The 21,842-nt window shown below is 46.2% G+C and overlaps 2 protein-coding genes across 10 annotated transcripts in view; both read left to right on the top strand.

Annotated features, from left to right (window-relative positions):
- The first annotated feature begins 544 nt into the window (after positions 1-544).
- LOC135243464 (disks large-associated protein 5-like) lies at positions 545-12,203 on the top strand. 6 transcript variants are annotated; one of them, XR_010326638.1, is made up of 19 exons: positions 545-682; positions 1,519-1,739; positions 2,361-2,536; positions 2,951-3,013; positions 3,333-3,372; positions 4,068-4,154; positions 4,260-4,376; positions 4,700-4,737; positions 5,065-5,315; positions 5,908-6,060; positions 6,172-6,260; positions 6,818-6,978; positions 7,106-7,207; positions 7,425-7,656; positions 8,367-9,633; positions 9,888-9,948; positions 10,074-10,260; positions 11,743-11,890; positions 11,936-12,203. XR_010326638.1 is itself a non-coding variant. In XM_064315335.1 (18 exons), exons 2-18 carry the CDS (start codon positions 1,523-1,525, stop codon positions 11,745-11,747), a joined length of 3,243 nt encoding a protein of 1,080 aa, XP_064171405.1. In that variant the 5' UTR covers positions 545-682; positions 1,519-1,522; the 3' UTR covers positions 11,748-12,203. The 6 variants fall into 6 exon arrangements, 5 of the variants coding, with proteins under 5 accessions (XP_064171405.1, XP_064171406.1, XP_064171404.1 ...); XM_064315335.1 differs by having other exon boundaries at positions 4,071-4,154; positions 11,743-12,203; XM_064315336.1 differs by having other exon boundaries at positions 4,260-4,346; positions 11,743-12,203.
- An 8,387-nt stretch (positions 12,204-20,590) lies between these two features.
- pdgfbb (platelet-derived growth factor beta polypeptide b) overlaps positions 20,591-21,842 on the top strand; it is a 41,559-nt gene continuing 40,307 nt past the window's right edge. For 2 of the 4 annotated variants that reach the window (XM_064314978.1, XM_064314975.1), the window contains exon 1: positions 20,591-21,836. The gene's annotated coding sequence lies outside the window, so the exon portion shown is untranslated. Of the gene's footprint in view, position 21,842 lies in introns of all 4 variants that reach the window. The other 2 variants (XM_064314977.1, XM_064314974.1) reach the window with 1 other exon arrangement.

Here is a 21,842-nt window from a genome sequence, read left to right as displayed (position 1 = left end):
CCTCACATACACAGGCAGTCACACAACAAATTAAGAATATATTACTGGCATTTAGCAGATGCTCTTATCCTTACACAACATTCTATATAGCAATTACATTTTATTACAGATCAATTTACAGCTGCACATATACTGAAGCAATGCAAGTACCTTTCTCAAGGGTACAATAGCAGTGTCTTATCTTGGAATCAAACTTGTGGCCTGCAGATTACAAGACCGGCTCCTACCCATTATACTATGCTGCCGCCATAATATTAAAATATATAATTTTAAAGAGACTTTATGCATATTGTTAATTTCACTGAATGGTAGGCCTATTTCATTAGCCCAAAATTTTAGTTGACCTAAATATGAAGAATAACTCCTGAAAGGGTAATTATATAATCGATCATTTGTTGAACGTTGTTGAACAGTTGACATGTTTTATAATTGCCATTATTAAACTGTACGGCTCTGGCCGATGAGTGTATGTCGTTCAGTGAGTGTATGTTATGTTTTCTCAGCCAACCAATTGCAAACGGCCGTTTTCGATTATTTGAAATGAAGACCAATCAGCACAAAGCTGCGGATTGTTCAAAACTGTACCCGCCATCTTTGTGTTTAGGTTCGTGTCAGAACAAGCACACTTCTTGCCGTTCACCTTGAAGGGCTGCGACAAAACTTGACTAACTAACGCAGAACGGTAGGTATAACCTACTTTGATATTTTATCACTACACTGAACGTGTAACTAAAGTAGCCATATGTATGTACATTAAATTTCGAGGAGCGCAGGTGGTTACGCGTGTTACGGTGTTTCCATGTTAAATTGTCCGACTAAAGTTAACCTAGAGCTAGCCTTAAGCTTGTGGGGAAATGTGCTCAGTTTGGAATGAGAACCGAGGGCCGAATGAAACTAATACATTGCGAGTTAAACTATCCTAACACTGGTGTTTAACATTAGGGGAGTAGGCTAGGTCTGTGTATTCCACTTGTGAACATCTGACTACCTAGCGATGCCGACATTAAATTCCGCTGGGAAGTTACGCTAGCATTTTCTCATGTTGACAAACTGAGCAGTTAATAAGCATCACAGCGGAGTTTGATACTTTGTAGCTCGCTTGTCCAGTTTGCTACACATTAACGGTACATTAACGAGGCTAAGCATGTGCACACAAGTCGTGTCATAAGTTGTCACACTCTTATCAGTAGGCTAAGTTGTTGGTGCTTGGAAATCATTTATCTGTTTTGGTCAGATTTACCATTTCACAATCTCTCCATGCTCTCTCCGGTTTTGTTGCCTGTCAGAAAGTACGCTGATTTTCAAATAGAAATATGATCGCAGCTACTAACCAGCCTCTCCGATTGCCCCCTGTTCTCCTTATAGGAAAAACACAGGCTAATTAATATCCATATTCAGTCCTCCCCTCATAGTTTCTAACTTTCATCTCTGAAGGAACCGTCCCGATATGATAGTTAACGTATGAGATAAGCCTTCACTGTATTTATACTTGTTTGAAAGACTCCCCTCCCCTCTTAGAGAGATGGCGTCTCGCTTCGCCCAAATGTCACAGAGAGACAGCAGTGTGGCCATGCTTCGCGTTAAGATGTCACGACGGCGCTCCCAAGCTCAGAAGGAGAACCGCGACCGGGCTGTTAGTCGCCACCGAGGCCTGCACCTGCTGCCAGACCTGGACGTGTTGTTGGCGGGGCCGCTAGAGGAAGCGGACAACGGGGCACCTCTGCCTGCCAAGGACAAAAGTGATCCTTTCAACCTATTACCCTTTCTACTTAAGTGACTGCAATCTAGTTTGAGTTAAATTCACTTTGAAATGGCATCGAGCACATGTATTACTGCGTTGTTGGGATGGTGTGAGATATTTATGTGTTTATTTTCATTTTGGTCCTCTACAGGGTGAAAGATTTGCTCCCCAACACAAGGGTGGGGCCTTTCACCATTTTGTTCTGTACACATCCTAATTCAGGGTTTCTGTGCTCATTTAAAATCCTTTGGACGTCCTCCAACAATCTTAAAAAATATTAAGATGACCACTTCTCATAATAAATTATTGTGGACTTTTATCTAGAATCTGCTTTTAACTGTGCCTCAATATTGTTATAAAAAATTTTTTAAATAGTAATATGCATAATTTCGAATCCACATTCTTAAAAATGATCCAGGCAATTTTCAGGTATATTCAGGTGATTATGTTAGTAGTTTGTTCATGGTTTTGAGTTGTGACAGGTTATGGGTCCTTGTGTTTGGGAGGTGTGACCCTTTAAAAGTAGTGGAAACATCATGAATAGGTGGTGAAGGAAAATGTGTGGATCATGATGATTGAATCCCCCCCCCCCCCCCCCGTCTCATCCTCCACCAATCAGAGCTTAGTGTGGCAGTTGAAGAGAGGAAGAAGATGCTGGCTCGTTACAAGGAGGCCAAAGAGCTGCAGAAGGAGAAGGAGAGGAGGGCCCTGGAGAAGAAGGGCGGGGTCTTTAAGGTGGGCGTGTACAAACCTCAGCCCCTCGCCTCACTCCCGCAGGCACCAGCCAGGACCAAGGTGAGACCCCGCCTCCCCCTGCTAGGGTTATTAACGTATGCTAGGGTTGTTAAACCAGATGGGGTAGCCTTTAAACACTTAACCATAGCCCGAATGGCAACATTTTTATTTGCCAGATAAAGCTTATCTTTTGACTGGCATTAAACTGGTTATAAAACTTAACCATGTTTAATCCTGCTTTCAGGTGATGGGCCCAGGTTAACATAAATGTCCAATATGTAGCTACATTGCTGAAAAATGTAATTGAATGTTCCTAGACCAGTTGTTTTAACGACAGTGAAGCCGGGTACATTTTCTAAAAATAAATAACAATTTGGGGAAAAGATGATTCTGTAGCCCCTTCAAGTGTTTAAATTCTAAAAGGCAATCTTGGCATCAGTGGAATGTTATCTGTTTTATTCCTCCTCACATCAGGCGACATCGACTGCCCTCTCCAACAAGGTCACATGGTCTGTGAAGCAGCAGCACCCACAGAAGGTACCAGTGCAGGATACGCAATTAACATGCACACTAAAGCAATTCATTTCTATTTTTGCTGAATGGCCATAGTAATGTCTAGTCTTAAAAAAAAAAAATCAAAAATCTATTTAAACAAATGTCACCTTTACGTATGCTCCTGTATAAATATGTATGAGTATTTGTGAAAGTACACCAAATCTGGCAAAGCATTTGTTTTTCGCTGGTTAAGTTTCCGAGCAGATTAGCATTTCAAAAGTCTGCTCTTTCAGATATTCCTTTTCATGTGAAATGAATTCTTTTGTGTCCTGTCTACCTCACGCTGAACTGGTCCTGCCAGCCCCTTGCACAGAAAGAGAATGTTTCGGCGCACAGGAAAGGTTGGTTAATTTTAATAGCATTCCTTCAGCCGAACCCTGCCTGTTTGAAATGTTCACCTCCTTTGTCTTATCTCGCGACTTTCCCAGCATGGCTCATGGATGTGTGTGCTGTCTGGCCAGAGGCCTGTTCTTCTCTGCCCTTCTGCCCAATATGGAGCACCTGTGATTGGAAATAAGCATTTATTCACATTTAGGGAGCACAGGAGCTTCCAATAGACTGTACTGGCTTGACCTCTGCCTGCACTCTGATGCCTGTGACATGTTAACTATGGTCTCTAAAGCAGGTTTATTTGCATTAAAGAACAGATTCCTTTTAAGAAACAAGACAAGAATCTCTTTATTTGTAAGAGCCAGAAATTCATTCCAGCATGTCCCCTTGTCCCACTCACCGTGTTGTGACAGGTAATGACTCAGGAAAAGGCTTCTCCTTCCATTTTGATTATTATTTGCATTTTGAGCACCTTCCATTTTCCCTCTGTACCCTGGGTTCCTTTCACCTCGCCAGTCTTTTTCATTTATGCTGCAAATTGGCTTCACTTGCATGTGTCATATTTGCATAATGGGGGTTCTGTGTTGTGATCTCTGCTTTACAAATGGCATCTGGCATGCAGTGTGCACGTTTTTTTTTATTTTTTAAATGTGTAGTCTTGTTAGATTTTCTCTGCTGATGTCGTTTTATTTTTTTCTCCCTCAAGCGGAGCCTGCAGTCAAGCCAGTAAAGCCTCGTGTGGCCCTGAAACCCCAGCCAGCGCCCCCTGCTGGTGGATGCAGAACTGCGCCAGGTAAGGTTGGGTCAGTGGACCGTGGCAGTGCCATTGTGTTGTCCTTATTAAGGAGCTGACTCTGTAAGGATTAAGGATTTTAATCAGTATGTCGCTTTCGTGCAGTTGAGAGGACGGCACGAGCGCAAGCAGCCAAAGCCGCCAAGAAACCCCAAACTGCCCCTGCCCCTGGCCAGGGGAAAACTGCACCAGGTACCAAGGGCAAAAGCGCAAAAAAAGATGGTAATATTTACATCCAATAAAAGGCTGTACCGTGTGACCCTCTCCCTGTCTCCCTGTTAAGCATGTTTGTGCGCCTCCGAAGAGCAGCTCTAAACACATAAAGTACAAAAAAAAGCCACCACTGTCATGGCAGCCATTACCAGCAGGGGGCAGCAGAAGCATGTGGAATATTTTCCCTCTCACTTAGAATGACTGCTAAAGTATGCCTACTTTACTTGGCCTGTAGCTCTCCCAGCAGATGTCAGCCATCATTGAAGCTTATTTTGTAAATGTGCTTATGTTATGGTGATTAAAATTATTATTATTATTTTTTTACTTTACAGGCAATGCCAAACCACTCTCGCAAGCAACTGAGAACAAGGTAAGAAACCTTTCTCTTTCCTCTCCCAGCATCATACTTGTAATTGGTCCTATTATCTAATTCAGGAAAAAGAGAAGGATTTCCTGGAACATCAGAAGCAGGGGTTAATGCATGCTGGTAAATTTTGAATATGGGGGGAGAAAAAAACTGAAAAAACGGATACATGCATGTTCCTTAATAAGGCTTGGCTCTGGGGGAACAAGGGGATATTTCATAAAATATTTTAGACCCTCAGTCGGTTGTTAATGGGACATAATTGTGCCTTTAATGTCCTGGTGTTAGCGCACAGCGCTGAGTGTGTTCATTTAGTTTGCTTTGCGCCTGTAGCCTGCAGCCGCTGAAGGAGAGACGGTGGAGGGAAGGGAGGTGGAGATGCAGACATGCACGCCTCTCAGCCCAGCTAGCCCTTCTGAAGGAGGAGAGGAACCGTTTCAGCGAGACGCCGTGGAGGACGAGAGGCCCCCCTCCTCTTTTGCCCCCCAGGGGTTTGTGTTTGAACCCCCCGCTGGCCTCGGTTTGTTCCTGCCTGCCGCCACGGACACCCCGTCCAATGATGCTTTACTCACGCCCAGCCCCAGGTACCGGCTGCCCTCAAGTCTCTCTCTCTCTCTCTCTCTCTCTTATTCTCCCTCTCTATCTCTCTCTCTCTCTCTCTCTCTCTCTCTCTCTCTCTCTCCCTCTCTCTCTCTCTCTCTCTCTCTCTCTCCCTTATTCTCCCTCTCTATCTCTCTCTCTCTCTCTCTCTCTCTCTCTCTCTCTCTCTCCTTATTCTCCCTCTCTCTCTCTCTCTCTCTCTCTCTCTCCTCTCGCTCTTATTCTCCCTCTCTATCTCTCTCTCTCTCTCTCTCTATTCCTCTCTCTCTCTCTCTCTCTCTCTCTCTCTCCCTTACTGTCTGTCTCTCTCTTTGTTTTGGTGTCCGTCTCTCTTTGTCTTTCTGTCTCTGTCTGTCTGTCATCTTCAACATGGTGCCATGTCGCCTCTCTAGCTGTCCTCTGTACTCTCCTCTCTGAACACTCCTCCCATGTTCCTCAGCTCTCTGGCCCTTTCTCTCGCCCTGTAGCTGAGAAGCTTGTACTGTGGCTGCGGTGGGCGGAGTCTTGCTCTTGTGCGGTCCGTTTCATTTGGTGCGGTCTGTTTCATTTGGTGTGCTGTCTGTTTCATTTCCTCAGCCGGGATGACGCACCCGCTGGGGTGGTCTCAGACCCTCCCGCTGCCCCCGAGCACTCATGCCCCTCTCCCACCACCCTTCCCTCTCCTAATCCTGCGGCCCCTCAGTCTCCCTCAAACTCCCAGGAGCCCCAGCACGACGTCCCGTATTTCAGGTGAGGAAAGGCATGCGTGGACGCCGGGTGCTGGGTCACAGTGTAATAAGGGGGCGGGGGTGTTTACTCATAAGAGCTGGGTAACAGCGCCTGTGGCTCCGCCTCTCACAGGGCAGTGATGGCCAGCGAGGCGGGCAGACTGACGGGGCTGTGCGAGCAGTGGGACCCCCGCGTCGAGGAGCCCTCTATTCCCGAGGAGAGTGAGTAACCCGTCCCAGCATGCACCGCTGCGCTGACACCACGCTCCTTTCAGCCGCCGGCTTGCCGTGAGGTCACCACCCGTCAGGTTGCTGGCCGTCGCCAGTCACATGATCGTGACTCCGCCTATGGGCCAGTTACCACACTCACAATACACCTAGCTTTAGCCAGAGGCGAGAATAAACGCTCAGGTTACTTGGATACAGGAGTGTGTAGGTAGGAAAGTGAAGCTCTGGTATGATGGAGATCCTAACAAATCAAAACTAACGGATCAAAACATGAGCTTATGACCGTTTCCTTCAACATGAACCCCTCAGCATGTAATCTAATTAGGATGTAGTCATTTTTAATGTATACTGCAGTGTGTAATAACCTTTAATATCCCGCTACGCACTTTAATTCCAGTGCCGATGATGTGGAGAGCGTTTTATGCAGGATTGTGAAAGTGCGATACTGAACTGTGTCGGGGGACACGCATCTGGCTTGCGTTCCTCGCGCACACGCGTGTACGTGCACACGCCGCGCCTCACGCCCCACGCCCCGCTCTCTCCGGCTGCAGTCAGAGAGAGGGTGCGCACCGCTGTGGGACAGGCCCGGCTGCTGATTAGGGAGCGTTTCGGCCAGTTCCAGGGCCTGGTGGACGACTGCGCCTTGGGCAGGGGGGAGAAGACCACCACCTGCACCGACCTGCAGGGCTTCTGGGACATGGTGTTCTACCAGGTGGGCGGAGCCTGCCGTTTGACTCGCTGATGTAACCTGCTCCATCCCCACCAGTCTTCTGTGTCATAGCAGATCAGCTGTGAATAAGCTGTAAATGCCACTTTTTGCCCCTCTCTCTCTCGCCCAGGTGGAGGATGTGAACAGGAAGTTCAGTGTGCTGAAAGAGGCGGAGTCAAGGGGCTGGCAGGAGGAACACAAGCCCCTTCCCCGAATCAAACGGACAGCAAAGGTGGACACGGCCACACACCTTTTTGTGTGAATTTTTTTTTCCTGTTTTTTCATTTTAAAACTGAATTCTGTTCTTGCCCGTCTCATTCTAGATTTGTACTTTTTAAATGTGTTTTGCTGAGTTTGTGCTGATACGGTTTCTCTCTCTCTCTCTCTCTCTCTCTCTCTCTCTCTCTCTCTCTCTCTCTCCCTCCCCCCTCGCCCCCCCCCCCGTGCAGAAGCCCCCTGTGGCGGCAGCAGGTAGCGCAGGAGGGGGAGGCGGGGCCAGTGCGGCCGCCAAGAGCCGCCTGGCCGCCGTGAAGGCCGCCATGAGAGCCAAGCGAGAGGCGGAGGCCCAGCGCGCGGCGGAGAGCCCCGCAGGGGAGGCCCCGCCCCAGCCTCCGGCCGACGCCCAAACCGTGGTCTTCCATGGCGGCTTCTTCCAGGTGGAGAGTCCCGCCAAAGTGTCGGGTAAGGGTGCCCTCCCTCCCCCCCCTCTCTCTCTCTCTCCACACTCTGATTCTGGCTCTCATGGACGGCATCGAACTGTAGGGCCGGTTAGTTTAGTGCTGCTAAGTCCCACATTATGTGCCTGATGGGGTTTTGAGAAGGAGCGGTTCTGTAATGGGCATCTGCCCTTCTGACCTGATCACGGGAGGGTTTGGTAGAGGTCTGCATCCTGACCCAAACCCAACAGGGCCCGATGGCACGCTGTGATTGGCCACGATATTGGGGCTATTTTTTAGTGCTTTGACATTGGGTTTGGGTACGGCCCCACTGCCTGGACGTTTACAAATAGCATAGCAACACTTCTGCCAGCTGTTAACAGCGATTGATGACAGTGCCGCACAGCTTCCAGTTTTTGTGGTGTATTGTTATGCTCAACTAGCTCACAGGAGTGATAAACCTTTATGTAAGGTTTAACGGGCTCTGTTGGGTTCAGAGGCTTGAAAATTGGCTGGAGCTTGTCTGGCTGGGCTGGGTTGGATTGGGTCATAAAGACTTGAGGTTCAGGTGGGCTCGGTGTCTAGCCCAATGCAGGGCCTCTAGGGTTTGGTGTCACTTCTGTTACCTGTTCTGGGCTATAGTGAAGCTCAGTAGAGAATGGACTCATATTATGACTTAATTTAACTTGTGGGTGCGTGAACCTTATTTTGTTGTCCCGCCGATTTCTCCGGTAGGTTCTATGAGACGGACATCCCTCCTCAGGACGGCCCCCTCCCCCTGTTCCTCCCCCTGCTCCCCCTCAAGAGTCGGCACACCCAGGAGATGCCTGCACCCTGCTGCGTCCCGCCCGTCCCCTGCTCCCGGGGTCACCTACCACCTGTTTGGCAGTCTGTGTCTCACCCCCCGCCCCCAGCCCTCTCCCTGCTCCACAGCACCCCCTGCCTCTCCTCCTCCCACACGCACGCAGAACACAGAACGGGAGGATTGTTCAGGAACTCCTGATGCAGATGCAAACCCTGCCCCCTGCCCCACAGACCCCACCCCCTGCCCTTTAAGCCCTGCTGCAAGCCCCACCCCCTGCCCTGCAGACCCCACCCCCTGCCCTGTAAGCCCTGCTGCAAACCCCACCCCTTGCCCTATAAGCCCTGCTGCAAACCCCCCCCCCTGCCTTATAAGCCCTGCTGCAAGCTCTGCAAGCCCCACCCCCTGCCCTGGTGCAAGCCCTCCCCCCTGCCCTATGAGCCCTGCTGCAAGCCCTATAAACTCCACCCCCTGCCCTATGAGCCCTGCTGCAAGCCCTGCTGCAAGCTCTGCAAACCATGCCCCTTGTCTTGTAAGCCCCACCCCCTGCCCTGTAAGCCCCACCCCCTGCCCTATAAGCCCTACTGCAAACCCTGTAAGCCCTGCAAACCACGCCCTCTGCCCTGTAAGTCCTGCTGCCTGCTCTGTAAAACCCGCCTCCTACCTTGTAAATCTCACCCACGCATGTCAGTCAGATCATGATTACGCTAGGTTGGACAGCCCTCCAAGACAGCTGGAGTCTGAAGCTCCCAGCCAGTCTGCACCCAGACCTCAGGAAGTCAACTGCCAATCAGGGATTGGAGGAGTGCACTTAGAGCCCCTCCTGACCCCGGAGAATGTTTCTAGCCAATCCATGCTCGTTCTAGAGGTGACAGATGCCGCATGTGGCCAATCGGAGCTTGTTGCAGAAGTGGGGGGTTCCCCTCCTGCCCTCTTGGTCGCACTTTCTCCATCTCAGCAGGTGGAGGCAGTGGAGGACCTCTGCGAATTCACTTCGCCCTGCCAAAGATCAGCCTATAGCCCATCTCAGTGGCAGGGGTTAGATTTCACCCTCTCCCCCTCTGCATACCCCTACACCCCGAGTCGAGGGCTGCTACTCAGCCCAGACGACTCCTCCCCCATGGGCCAGTCCCCGCCTTCCACCCCGAGGCCCCTCCCACTAACCCTGGGCTCGGAGACGCCTGGTTGTGTCACCGACAGGTACACCTTTGACATTTTTCCTCATATAGCGTTTACAACATTAGAGTTCCTTCAACGATTTACAAAGTCTTCCAAGGGTTGAGTATGTTCCTAAGCATTAGTGTAATGTTGCTATTTTATACATTTTATCAGTATTTTCATTCCCTTCTGTTAACTGTTGAAGCATATGACTGTTTGCGGTGTACTTGTTAATGTGGCTGTATAAAAGGGCGTCTGTTCGTTCTCCTCCGTCTGTCTCCCCCCTTCCCTCCCAGAAGCCCGCAAGCTGCCGCACGTGTGCAGATGGGCCCAGCTGCGGAGACGTCCGACACGGCGGTGAGCACCGTCTGTCCGCGCCTCAGGGGTCTGCCGCTGTCACTCTGATCGTGTCCATAGCTGCCGTGCCGGGTGACCGTTTTGTTAACCGCCGGGACTCTGTGTCTCTCGTTTTCGCCAATCAGGACGTCCCGGGTTTGGACTTTGACTCCTGCGTCCAGCCCGGCCTGAGGTGCGGCCCGTCGCCGCGAGCGACTGTCACTATGGTGACCGGGTCCTCCCCGGACTCGACCGCGGTTTCCGACGGCCAGATGGAGAGTCCCGGAGGCGGCCGGGCGGACGGGCTGGCGGGGGGCGTGCGGGTGGACGCAGGTACTGCACACGTGCGCACACGCCGTACTGAAACTCTCCCGCGTGCACAGCAGAGGCATTTGCATGCTGCACGCGGCTGACTTTTTCTGTCCTTCAGCATTTCCACCGTTCTTAATTTACCCCAGTCCCACCGTGGGAGACGTGCTCCCTCCATGCCCTCCATCGGTAATTTGGGCTTCTAGCACCCTTTCTTCTCTCAAACTTAGTGCTTTCTTATCTTTTTCGGCTTAAGGATCCGAAGACGTTTCCTCCTCTGATAACATTACATTACAGGCATTTAGCAGACGCTCTTATCCAGAGCGACGTACAACAAGTGCATTAGTTCAAGGTGCGGAATGAATCCGCTTCTCGTTGTGTGAGAGTTGGTTGAAGCACTGTACTTCACCTCTGTAGTAAAGCACTAACTGTGTGTGTGTGTGTGTGTGTGTGTGTGTATATATAGGGCCTTTTACACACTCTGGACAAGGAATGCAAACACCAGTGCTGATTTGGGATGTACGCAAGCTCTTTGCTTATTTACCATATTTGTGCTTACTGGCTTCTCTTCTGTTCCTGCCTGAGATAATAAACTGCTGATCCACAAGGTGGCAGCCACGGCTAATCCGCTAGGAGCAAATAGGCTTGGAGCAGAGAATTTCAAAATGGCTCCCGTAGATGAATGTTTGCTGTTATACATCCTCAGTCGCCACCAAACGGAAAAAAGCAAAGATGGTACCTTTTTCAAAGCAGTTTACACCTGAAATGATTGTTTTGCTTGTAGTTCTTTGAACAGTATTTACATTTAGTGCCTCTAATGGAGATGTGTGGAATTGCACCACACGTTTGCGTCACATTGCAAAATTAGGACTACACATTTTGCTATGCGTGAAATGTCCTTTGCATTGCTCTGTGTCATAGAGCGCATTCCTTGCATACCATATGAAAGGGCTTCTGAAATGTAATCATTTGCTGCTGGAATATCTTGATTTTTATGTGTCGTTCCCCTTTAAGTGTTAAAGGCACCAGAAGAGCACATGCTCTGCTCCCTCTGGCCGTAACCGGTCGGGGTTTGAAATGTGGTTTGTTGCGCGGCGTCTGATTGGCTTACGGGGGGAGCTAAAGCTGGGCTGTTGGTGGATGCGCTCCCTTGTCTGACTGCTGCTCAGAAACATCTCTGCTCAGCACGTCAGAGCTTTTAGTTTAGCCTCCGTTTCACAGCACTTCAGTCCTGCAGGGCTTTGAGCTCTGGTCTGACGTTCTAATCATTACATTTCATTATAGATTTTTACTTTATTTACCCACAGCAAAGGAATTTCATGCAGGATAAGGATAAATTAAGTTGTATTCTGTTATGATCTCATTCGCTCACACTCATTGTGTTTATTTGCAGGATGTTTGGAATACAAAATTAATGTTTGTCTCGTCAGTCGTCCTCTCCGCTATGCAGTCTAACCCTCTTCTCCTTCCTTCCTCTCTCCTCCTCCTTCTCTCCTCCTCCCACAGTATGAAGATACTAGCTGCTGGCCTTCCTTCCTGTCCAGGAGGTGTGTGTGTCTATTGGTGTGCAAGACCGCACAACGTTTAGTCTGCCGTTCTGCTGCTTTAGACAGACACAGGAACACATCCCCTCCCTCAGGGTTTACTGATGAAGGTGCTCGGGCACACACATCCCCTCCCTCAGGGTTTACTGATGAAGGTGCTCGGGCACAGTACGCCCTTATTTTCGGTTTAATCCTTCTCACACTGACCCTGTATATCCTGCTTCAGACGTCCTTTAAACCTGCGCTGATGTGGAAACAAGATGGGAAGGGCAGTGGAAATGCAAAAAATATTTTCCAAGAATGCACATTTATTTTCTCATCTGTTCATCTCAAATACATTTAGCCATTTAATTAGCTCCCCATTTATTTAGTGTTTAAAAAAAAAAAATTTTTAAATGTCTGAATAAAAAATTTTCACTTCTAGTGTACTGTGTGTTTTGGTTTGTAACTTGATGGCAGATGTATAAAGGCTATTTGAAATGGGTTTTAAATTGTTGATGGCCCTGGTATACCAATACTTTGGTATATTTATATAAAAATTTAAAAAATTTAAAAAGCATCATTGGTCCTTCAGCCCTCATTTATTGCTTGTAGTTTTTTAAACAGAGAGACGCCCCGTTTAGCACACTGTGCTAGCCGAGCGCCGCCGCCGCGGTTGTGTTTGTCATGCACAGATCACTTTGAAGAGCTGTAAATCAGCCACTATGACTTCGGCTGTGAGCAGAGACTGTAAAAAATAGCTTCGGCTGTGAGACGCTGGGACCTGATGCCGCAATGCATGGGGTACGTCACCCAGAGCTGCTCTAATTCTGCTAGAGAACGCCCCATCTGACAGCAGGGGAGAGATTACCTTTCTATCAGAAATGAAAACTCAAGTGATTTAACCTTCCTGTTGTGTGAGGGTCCGTTTTGTCCCATTTTAAATATGGGACATTTTAGATAAATTTTGTCCAAGTTAAGATATGTCAGAAATATAATTTGTTTTTACCAGGACCAGGCTTCATGATATCCTTAAGAATAATAGTAATGTAAGCAATACAGAATCAAGTTTCACCGTTTTATTGAATTTTGAAAGTCTCAAATTTTGTTCCATGTGTGGTGTTATGGGTCTAATTTGTTTTGGCAAAGAAACTTGGTTGTTAAAGGAGTACCATGGTAATTTTCACACTTTCTCGGTTTTATGTGCTATTTGCACAAGAGGCATTGAAGAAACACAATGAGTAAAGTATTCAATATGTCCGTTCTGTTTTTTTGGAGAAATATGCGTTTTAAATTTATCGTCCTATTTTCAACCGGTTGAGAAAGTTGTCAACTTGGTGCGTCACGAACACAGTAACCACGCCCCGTAAACCCATGGATAACTCGACACCCATAGTTTGCGCCGCTGGCTTACAGGCAAGACAATGCAAATATTTGACTAACATTAGGTTCACTTAAATTAGAGTGCTTTAGGACTATTAGATTATTCTGGTTAATTCATATAGCTAGCTAGCTAACGTTAGCTAGCTAGGTAGTTTGCTTTCATAAGGCAATGTTATCGATAATGTTAGCTAGCTAGTTTGCTTTTATGAGGACGTTATAGTTGTGCTTTTATCTTAACTTGGCAAGCTAGATAGCAAAAATTATAATTGGATATAAGTCAACGTCCTTACCTTAGCTATCTATCGATACTTGATATACTACTAAGCTAGCTAGCTTGTGAAAAGTCTCCCAAAAAGAGCGCGTATCATGGGGGTAGCTATGGTAACGGGGCACGGTCTGTCAATCATAGCTAACTGACAGTTCTCATTACCACGTCCAGACGGTTCGGGTGAACTTTTATAGTGGGAAATTTATGCTTAGAAAAATATGTTTTAAAGTACACTGAAATGACTGAATAATAAAAAAATTATGCACATTTGTTTTGTTGTTGCCTAAAGACAACTGGGAAGTGTCACGTTCAACCACCATGTTACTGTTATGTCATGCAGCAGCAAAAAGTTATGGGTTCCGTTGATCAAATTTGACCCAAACAAGATTCTGCCTGGACTCCACCCTGACCCCACTTTTTACGGTTGGGGTGGAGTGGGTTTGGGGGTCTTTTCTACGTTTGATTCTGCAGCGCCATCTATGTATTTCAAACTGAAAAAGATTTACTGCCCACAAAGCTCTTGATCCTCTTTGATCATGACAATGAAGTGGAGGAGACTGTGAAATCTAGGAGGAAGCATCTGAAATGGAGGATGATGTTGAGTAGGATTCTGACCGTGAGAGCTTTGATAAGGAGGGGGGTCCCCAATGAGATGGGAGCCGTGACATGTTCATGTCAAAAAATAGCAATACATCATGGTCCTCAACCCCGTATGAGCTGCCAGGCAGTGTCTAAACAACATGATCAGAATGAATCTAGGGCTCACCAAATATGTAGTATCTATGTCCAAGACAAAATCCTCTTTTGAGCTTTTCACACACCCTACTGAGAAAATGACGTACATGTAAGGAAGACGAGTGTTTGGCAGTAGTTGGAAGGAGTTGGATGAAACAGACCTACGTGCTTACATTGGGCTGATGCTTCCTGTTGGAGTGTAAAGATCCGGTAAGGAGGCTCCTGCCAGGGTATCTTCCGTGCTTGTGTCACTGCAAACCTTTCATGCCATCTCAACAAATATTAAACAATTGTGCAACAAGACTTGTTCTCTGTAGGAAAGACAAATTTGCTCCCATTAGATATGTTTGGGACGAAAGGGTGGAGCACTTTCCATGTTTTTTCTATTCATGACTTGAAGTCACTGTAGATAGCCTGATCCCTTTCAGAGGCTGCAGTATTTTTTTTATTTTTAACAAATTTTTGGCCCATAACACAACAGTTAAATAAATAGAAGTCTTTTACGGCCAGAGAACATGTATTCATCTCTTGCCTTCTTCATACCAAGTACAACATGTGAAGATTGACAATACTGAAAATGAGTAGTATATTGTTAACTGAATGCGGTCTTGGGAGTAGGTGTGGCTTTGAATGAATAAGTTAGCTATGAGGTTGAACTCATGACAATCTTTGTTAAATGAGTGCTTTGAAACATAAAACTTGCTGGGCCAAATTTGTCCCGCTAATACAAAAGTGTCCGGAAATTTCTAACACAAGAAGAAGATCAGGCTAAGTGTAGGGCTGTTCAAGCAGGCGATATAAGGAGTTGTCGTTCCCAGGACTTCTGCGGTTAAATGAAAGGCTGTTATAACAGCCTCATTCATTTCATTCATTTATCAGATTATTTTATCCGGAGGACTTATTATGAATGAAAAAACATACCTGTAGCGGTTTCTATTCATGGCCTTGTTTATAGTAGGCATAGAAAAGGCTTGTTATGCTTTTTATCGATACACGTCGTAGCCACTAGTCTGGCAGTAATTGCATTTGCAGCACAATTACATAGGTCCAGCCTGAACGCACAATAAATGCACATAGTGAAACGATATATAGGCAATACAATACAACATAAAGGGCAATGGTGAAGTAGGAACGATAGCAGAGGAAGTTTAGTGTCCTGATTTAAGTATCTGTATAATACTCAATCTCGTTTGAATTAATCAAGTGACTTCAGCTAACAAGCTGACAAAAACGTAAAAAATGTATCTAAGACACCACACACATGCTCAATTCCAGATACAGAATTTAAACATTGTTGTATTTGTTGAAATATATATATATTTATATATTTATTTGGCACTATATTTTTTCCAAAGGCCTATGGTGTTTTGTGCTTAAAGGTGGAGACGGTTCAAAGTTAAAACACTGCATGACTGACAAATGTAATAGCATGCCAGGCTCTTTATAACTCCAAGCGCCACACGCAGGCCAAAGGGCATCTTTCACACTGATCTAGGCAAAAACAAAGCAGTCAGGAGTCGGCAGTCTGTTGTAATTACTACGGTAATATCAGCTAAAGGAGGCGGAGTGTTTTTCAATTTGAGGATGTGGAGGAGTTTAAGAGGATGTCTGAGGTCAGTTACTCACTGCATGCGCAAAGCTGTCTGTGAGTATCTTAATTTCAATATCATCTTTTTGCCTCATTTTCAATCTCTCGCTCTCGTTCTCTTGCTCTCTCTCTCTCAATGTACTTGTTCCTCTGCCTTTTTCAGCTTTGATTTTAGAACGAAACTGGCATTTTTTTGTTTATAAATCTTAAATGATGATGTTGGGTGACCAGAGTTGTGGCCCACAAAAAAATGTCTTCCTGCGTCTGCCAAGGACATCCAACCCTGGTCTCGGAGAGCTGTCGGCCTGCTGCCATTGTGGCACTCAGCACTACATTGAATTGTGTAACCAAACCAGTCAAGTCAAACAGTTCACTTCACCTGGTTTCTGGGGTCAGAACTGTTTCATTTTAGGCTGAAAATGAACATCGGCAGAGCATTTGGCTCTCCAGGACCAGTATCTGCAACCACTACACCATGTAGTGCGTAGCTGGTAGATTCCTAATGCCAGAGAATGTCTCTGGCATGTTTCGTTACCCAGCTCATGCTCTTTTCCCCAGAAAGGATTCTCTTCTGTTAGGCTATCTGTTCTATTTCTGCCACTCCATACTCACGTTTAAGTCAGCCTGGTTTTATTGCTCTCATTGTTTTTTAATTGGCCTGCTTTCAAAGTTTTTTATTATTATTTTTTTTTACTTATTGCACCTTTCCAAGCGTTCATCTCATTTTTCTGTCAGTCTACTGATGTCCTTCTGTCCATCTCAGCACTCTTCCTTTCTGGTCTTTAATATTCTATCCTGAAACATTATTTTCACTTAAGACGTTGGAACGGAAGGGCAAAAACTGGGGAAAGTGTTTATGGTTGCAACAGCAAAGCATGTAATAAATAACCATGCTAACTCGAGAGCTTTGTGTTAATCCATGAACAATTCTGTAGCAGCAGACTAGATGAATGGTGATGTTCTTACAATTATGTTTGCTCGTGTTCATGTGTTGTTTGACGCTAAGTGTGTACATCACACTGATGTAACTTTACATTTATCTTGAGGAGTTAACTGAGATTACTTGGAATTGGGAGACTTTCATGTGAATGTTTCACAGGTGATCTGATTGGTCAGCAATGTGGGCATGGGCACTGCTTCCTATCCTCCTGGCCATTGGGGGTGCTGCGGGGATGTGGGCAGTGTGAGTACAGAAAATCTATAGCAGTTTTCTCACAGTCACTCACAAATATAATCCCCCCTAACAGCCTGCTAAATGATGTTTCCATGGCAATGTGGTGACATATTGTTAAACAAACGTTGCTGAAGTGTTGTGGGAATGTTACCTGGGTGTGTCCACTCAGTGTTTATAGCATATTCCCTTTGGCTTGTTTTTGAGATTCTGTATTAACATGAACTACTGCAGAGCAAATACTTCCGGAGCATAAGAATATGCAATGGAGCATAATAAAATATTATCTCTCTCTCTCTCTCTCTCTCTCTCTGAAACATGCATTGCCTAAATACATGTGGCTGGGTTGTGTGTGCAAGAGCGCTTATGTTTATGTAAGTAATGTATGTGTGTCTGTGTGCACCTGAGTGAGTTTGTGTGTGTGTGTTTGTGTGCACCTGAGTGAGTTTGTGTGTGTGTGTGTGCACCTGAGTGAGTTTGTGTGTGTGTGCACCTGAGTGAGTTTGTGTGTGTGTGTGCACCTGAGTGAGTTTGTGTGTGTGTGCACCTGAGTGAGTTTGTGTGTGTGTGCACCTGAGTGAGTTTGTTGTGTGTGTGTACCTGAGGGTGTTGTGTGTGTGTGTTGTCACCTGAGTGAGTTGTGGTGTGTGTGCACTGAGTGAGTTTGTGTGTGTTGTGTGTGTGTGTGTGCACCTGAGTGAGTTTGTGTGTGTGTGTGTGTGTGCACCTGAGTGAGTTTGTGTGTGTGTGCACCTGAGTGAGTTTGTGTGTGTGTGTGTGTGTGTGCACCTGAGTGAGTTTGTGTGTGTGTGTGTGCACCTGAGTGAGTTTGTGTGTGTGTGTGTGTGTGCACCTGAGTGAGTTTGTGTGTGTGTGTGTGCACCTGAGTGAGTTTGTGAGTTTGTGTGGCCTGTTGAAAAACTCATGTTAGTCTTTTTTCCCAATACAGGTGTGCTGTGGCTGTAATAAATAGAACAGTTAATCTAACAAATGGAGTTCCTTATATCAGGTATGCTGTTGTTTTGCTTAATCACCTTTCACCTGTGTAGTCATGGACACGGCACAGAGCTAGGACCAGAGAAGCAGGCGTGATTGAGGGTTATGATGATTTTATGAATCATATCCTGTATTCTGGATCTCACGAACAGGGGCACACAGCAAATGCAGATTCTCAGATTTTATTTAGACATCATGTACACTTTTGTTGTTTTGTATCAGTTGAATTTTTGGTCTCCTCTTTCCATTGTTCTGTCTTTACCCCCCCCCCCCCCTCTCTCTCAGTGAATGCGGCACCCACAACCCTCAGAGCTGTGTCTTTTCTCAGCTTCTCAACATATGTGCCTTTCTGGGTGAGTTGTATTTGTTCTTCATATACATTTGCCCTCACGTTCCAAGAGCAGCTTGTCAGTCTGTTTGTGGTGATGCGGTTCCTCTCTCTCTCTCTCTCTCTCTCTCTCTCAGGGATATGGGTTGGGGTGTTGAGATTCCAGCAGATCAGAGACTTTGGACTGAACAGCAAGGTCAACACCGCCAGCTTGGTTCTGGGCTTCATCTCAGCTCTGGGCATCTCTGTCATCGGAAACTTCCAGGTGCAGTCTTCTCCTGTCGCAGCCTGCTTTTAATGCATTTCTGTGTGGAGGGTACGTGTTCTCCCCGTGTCCGTGTGGGTTTCCTCCAAGTACTCCGGTTTCCTCCCACAGTCCAAACACATGCAGTTTAGGTTAATTGGAGACTATAAATTGTCCATAGGTATGAGTGTGTGAGTGAATGGTGTGTGTGCCCTGTGATGGATGAATGGTCAGGGGTTTTCAACCTTTTCTGATTCAGGGACCACCACCCAGGATCAAGGGTATCCCCATTATATGGTGTATTTTTTCAAAAGCATTTACAATAATAATAATAGTCATACTAGGCAAAAATAATACTGATAAAATAGTCACAGAAAATTGTCAATATTACTGAAGCATAAGATTTAGCAAAGGAACATGCTAAATTAAAATATGCTCGCTCTTTCTCTCTCTCTCTCTCTCTCTCAGAAATCTGTACTGTTGGGGGTCCACCTATTCGGAGTATTTCTGGCCTTCTTTGGGGGTCTGACCTATTTCTGGCTTCAGGTCTGGCTTACCTACAAGGCGGAGCCATGCCAAGACCGTCACAGGGTGGGCCCGGTCCGCATCGTCCTCTGCAGCATCTGCACCGTCCTCATCTTCATCAGTATCCTTCAGTCCAGATTTGGGGGGGTGGGGGTCATATGACTCTCCCTCCCTCCGCTCTCCCCCTCCTTCTCTCTAAATGTGAATAAACTTGGGCTTGCTACTGTAACCACACAAAAGCTCTCTCACATTCACTGAACTACAGAAGAAAAGCAGAAACCATAAGTGCAGAGAAGTGAGAAAGAAAAAGGAAGCTCCAGACTGAGGGCTGAGAGATAGCGATGCACACAATACATGCTGTGTGACTATGCTGCATATTATCATTGGAGGGACTGCAGAGGGCTGCTTGTTGTTTGTGGGGATGACAAGACACTTGCATGGTGTGACTGTTGCCAATGTCCTAAAATAAAGACAAAACCACAATGCTGCAAAAGACAGAGCGAGAAAGGAAGAGGAAGAGGAAGAGAACGCAGGCAGAGCCAAAGGCCTGATCTGCAGCCATCTTAGAGCCCTCTCCAAAGCCTCTAAAAGACGACATTTTTGGCTTTTCTCTAAATCAGGGCAGATATTCCCTTTGTTGCAGACTGCTGTTTTATCTTCCCTCCCCAGCTGTATTGTAGAACTATAGTGGTTTAGAGAGCAGTAAAGTCTAATAGACTCGGGCCAGAACAGATTTTGGGGGTGTGGTGGTTGGATGTGGGAGGGTGATGGGGAATTGTCCTGGACTCTTGAGTGGAGAATTTAGGAAAGTTATGCATTTTCTATGGTTTTATAAGCTACTTTTTGTGGACTTTTTGTAGAAGTGGGAACTGGTACACAGTAAGATATCAAATCAACTGTTTTAAATCAACTGTGATAAGGTGTACAGTATTTGATCCCAGTTAGACTCATGCAGACTCTTAGAGATGAATTAAGAACTGAACATTTTACAGTGTAATGATGTATGTGAGTTGGATAAAAGTAACACTAACTTTTTGTTCAAAGGACAATATGTCACAGCTGAGAATAATGGTAATGTGTATTAATGAACCCGCCCCCCCCCCTCCCCAACACACACATGCTTACACACACTCACGAACACAGACATGTACATATGCATCTGCATGCACACACACACACACACACACACACACGTACACACACACTCACACTCACACACACACACATACTGTATGTATGCACATGCATGTGCACGTGTACACTCACAGTAGAGTACACAGTACAGTAGAAACTGTCACACCTCACAGGCTACTGGTTAAGTGGATATGGTCTTGTGGGGCCAGTTTCCTCTCGTACTGTGGTGCCTGTTTGTGTTCCTTGACCCCCCCCCCCCCCCAGCGATTGTGCTGCACAACACCGGCCACCGCTCGTTCGCGGCCGTCTGCGAGTGGGTGGTCGTCATGGCGTTCTTCGTGCTGTTCGGCCTCTTCGGGGTGGAGCTCCGCCACATCGACTGCCACCGGCTCGCCGTGCAGAAGCACGGCCGCGGCACACCGCCGGGCAGCAACAACGTGTTTGGACTGAGCAACGCCGCGTGAGACAGCCCCGAGGACGCAGCCTTACTGCAGCCCTGCCTCCCATTTTGTGCACCCGCGTGCGCCTGCACACCTTAAAGGGGCAGAGGGACGAGCGCGTTCCTAAGCAGTTGCGCAGACGGACACACACAGCGAATAAAAGCACTGCTTTCGTGTGAGAAGTGAATATTTTTACGTGACTATTTATTTCCTTAGCAGATTAAATTATTCCAAGGTGGCAGTGACTACAAAGACTAAATTGTTAACCTAAAGATATTCACTCAGCAGCAAATAAGACTATATCTACACACTGATGTGAAACACAGCTAAACCCTCAGACTTTATGGAGCAAAATATAAGGAGTCATGAACATACTTAATGCTTAAATGCAGGCTTATAAAGTGTTAAGAAAGGTTTATATATCAACTTTTACATTGATGTTAGGAAAAACATTTAAACATTTAAATGGAAAATACATTTGAATAAAGTCATATTTCTGTAAATAAGCTAGAAGCACAATAATATTCCCTGTTAAAATGTGTTCTGCACTATGAATTTGTTTTCAGCTATTGTTTTACCACACAAATTTTTCCTTGCATTTTTAATTAAAAAAAAAATCCCATCTGCTTTTCATCTGTGGACATTTTGCATCATTTCAGACCTTTTTTCTTCATGATATCACTACACAAAGCACAAGGCCTATTTCTAATGGGCCAGGTACCTTGTCATGGTCAGTTTATATTAAGAATACAGTAATGAATTCATCACACGCTATCAAGCATAGCCAATAGCTGGCAGGTAGCACTGGTTTTTAATGCATGCAGTGAAAAAAGATCAATCAAGTCAGCAGATTGACACTCAAAAGACCTGCAACCACAGGCACTCGAAAATCAACCAAGATAAGCATAAGCCAATCATGTCTAGAGTATTGTAACTCTACAGGCATTGGGATCCTTATTGCTCTTTGGTCATCTCACTCATAGCATGACACTGGCAACTGTGAGAGAAGCTGCACTGAGAGTTTATGGCGGCCTAGCTGTCAAACCAACACATGATCTGCAGAGGGAGACCACTCCTGCAGCTACATTTCCTATATTTTTGACCGCTAGAGGCTTTGTGAGACAAACTGGGTGGGCATCTAAAAAATCTGATTGGATGTAACAGTGCCGCCTGGTTTTGCCTACAGGGATCTCATTGGACGTAAAATCCTGCCCCCTCCACATTTTCCGGTTGCACGCGCGTTTCAAAACATCTGAACTCTAATTGTAAGG

Source organism: Anguilla rostrata, chromosome 17 (genome assembly GCF_018555375.3).
Source record: "Anguilla rostrata isolate EN2019 chromosome 17, ASM1855537v3, whole genome shotgun sequence".
NCBI classification, from domain to species: domain Eukaryota; kingdom Metazoa; phylum Chordata; class Actinopteri; order Anguilliformes; family Anguillidae; genus Anguilla; species Anguilla rostrata.
The sequence above is the reverse complement of the archived record's forward strand: the minus strand, read 5'-3'. Positions and strand labels throughout refer to the sequence as shown.

Coding starts and splice junctions, on each gene's coding strand:
- LOC135243464 (XM_064315333.1), top strand. CDS start 1,523: ATGGCGTCTCGCTTCGCCCAAATGTCACAGAGAGACAGCAGTGTGGCC. Junction 1,740..2,360: donor TCTGCCTGCCAAGGACAAAA/GTGATCCTTTCA, acceptor TCCACCAATCAG/AGCTTAGTGTGGCAGTTGAA. Junction 3,373..4,067: donor TGTTTCGGCGCACAGGAAAG/GTTGGTTAATTT, acceptor TTCTCCCTCAAG/CGGAGCCTGCAGTCAAGCCA.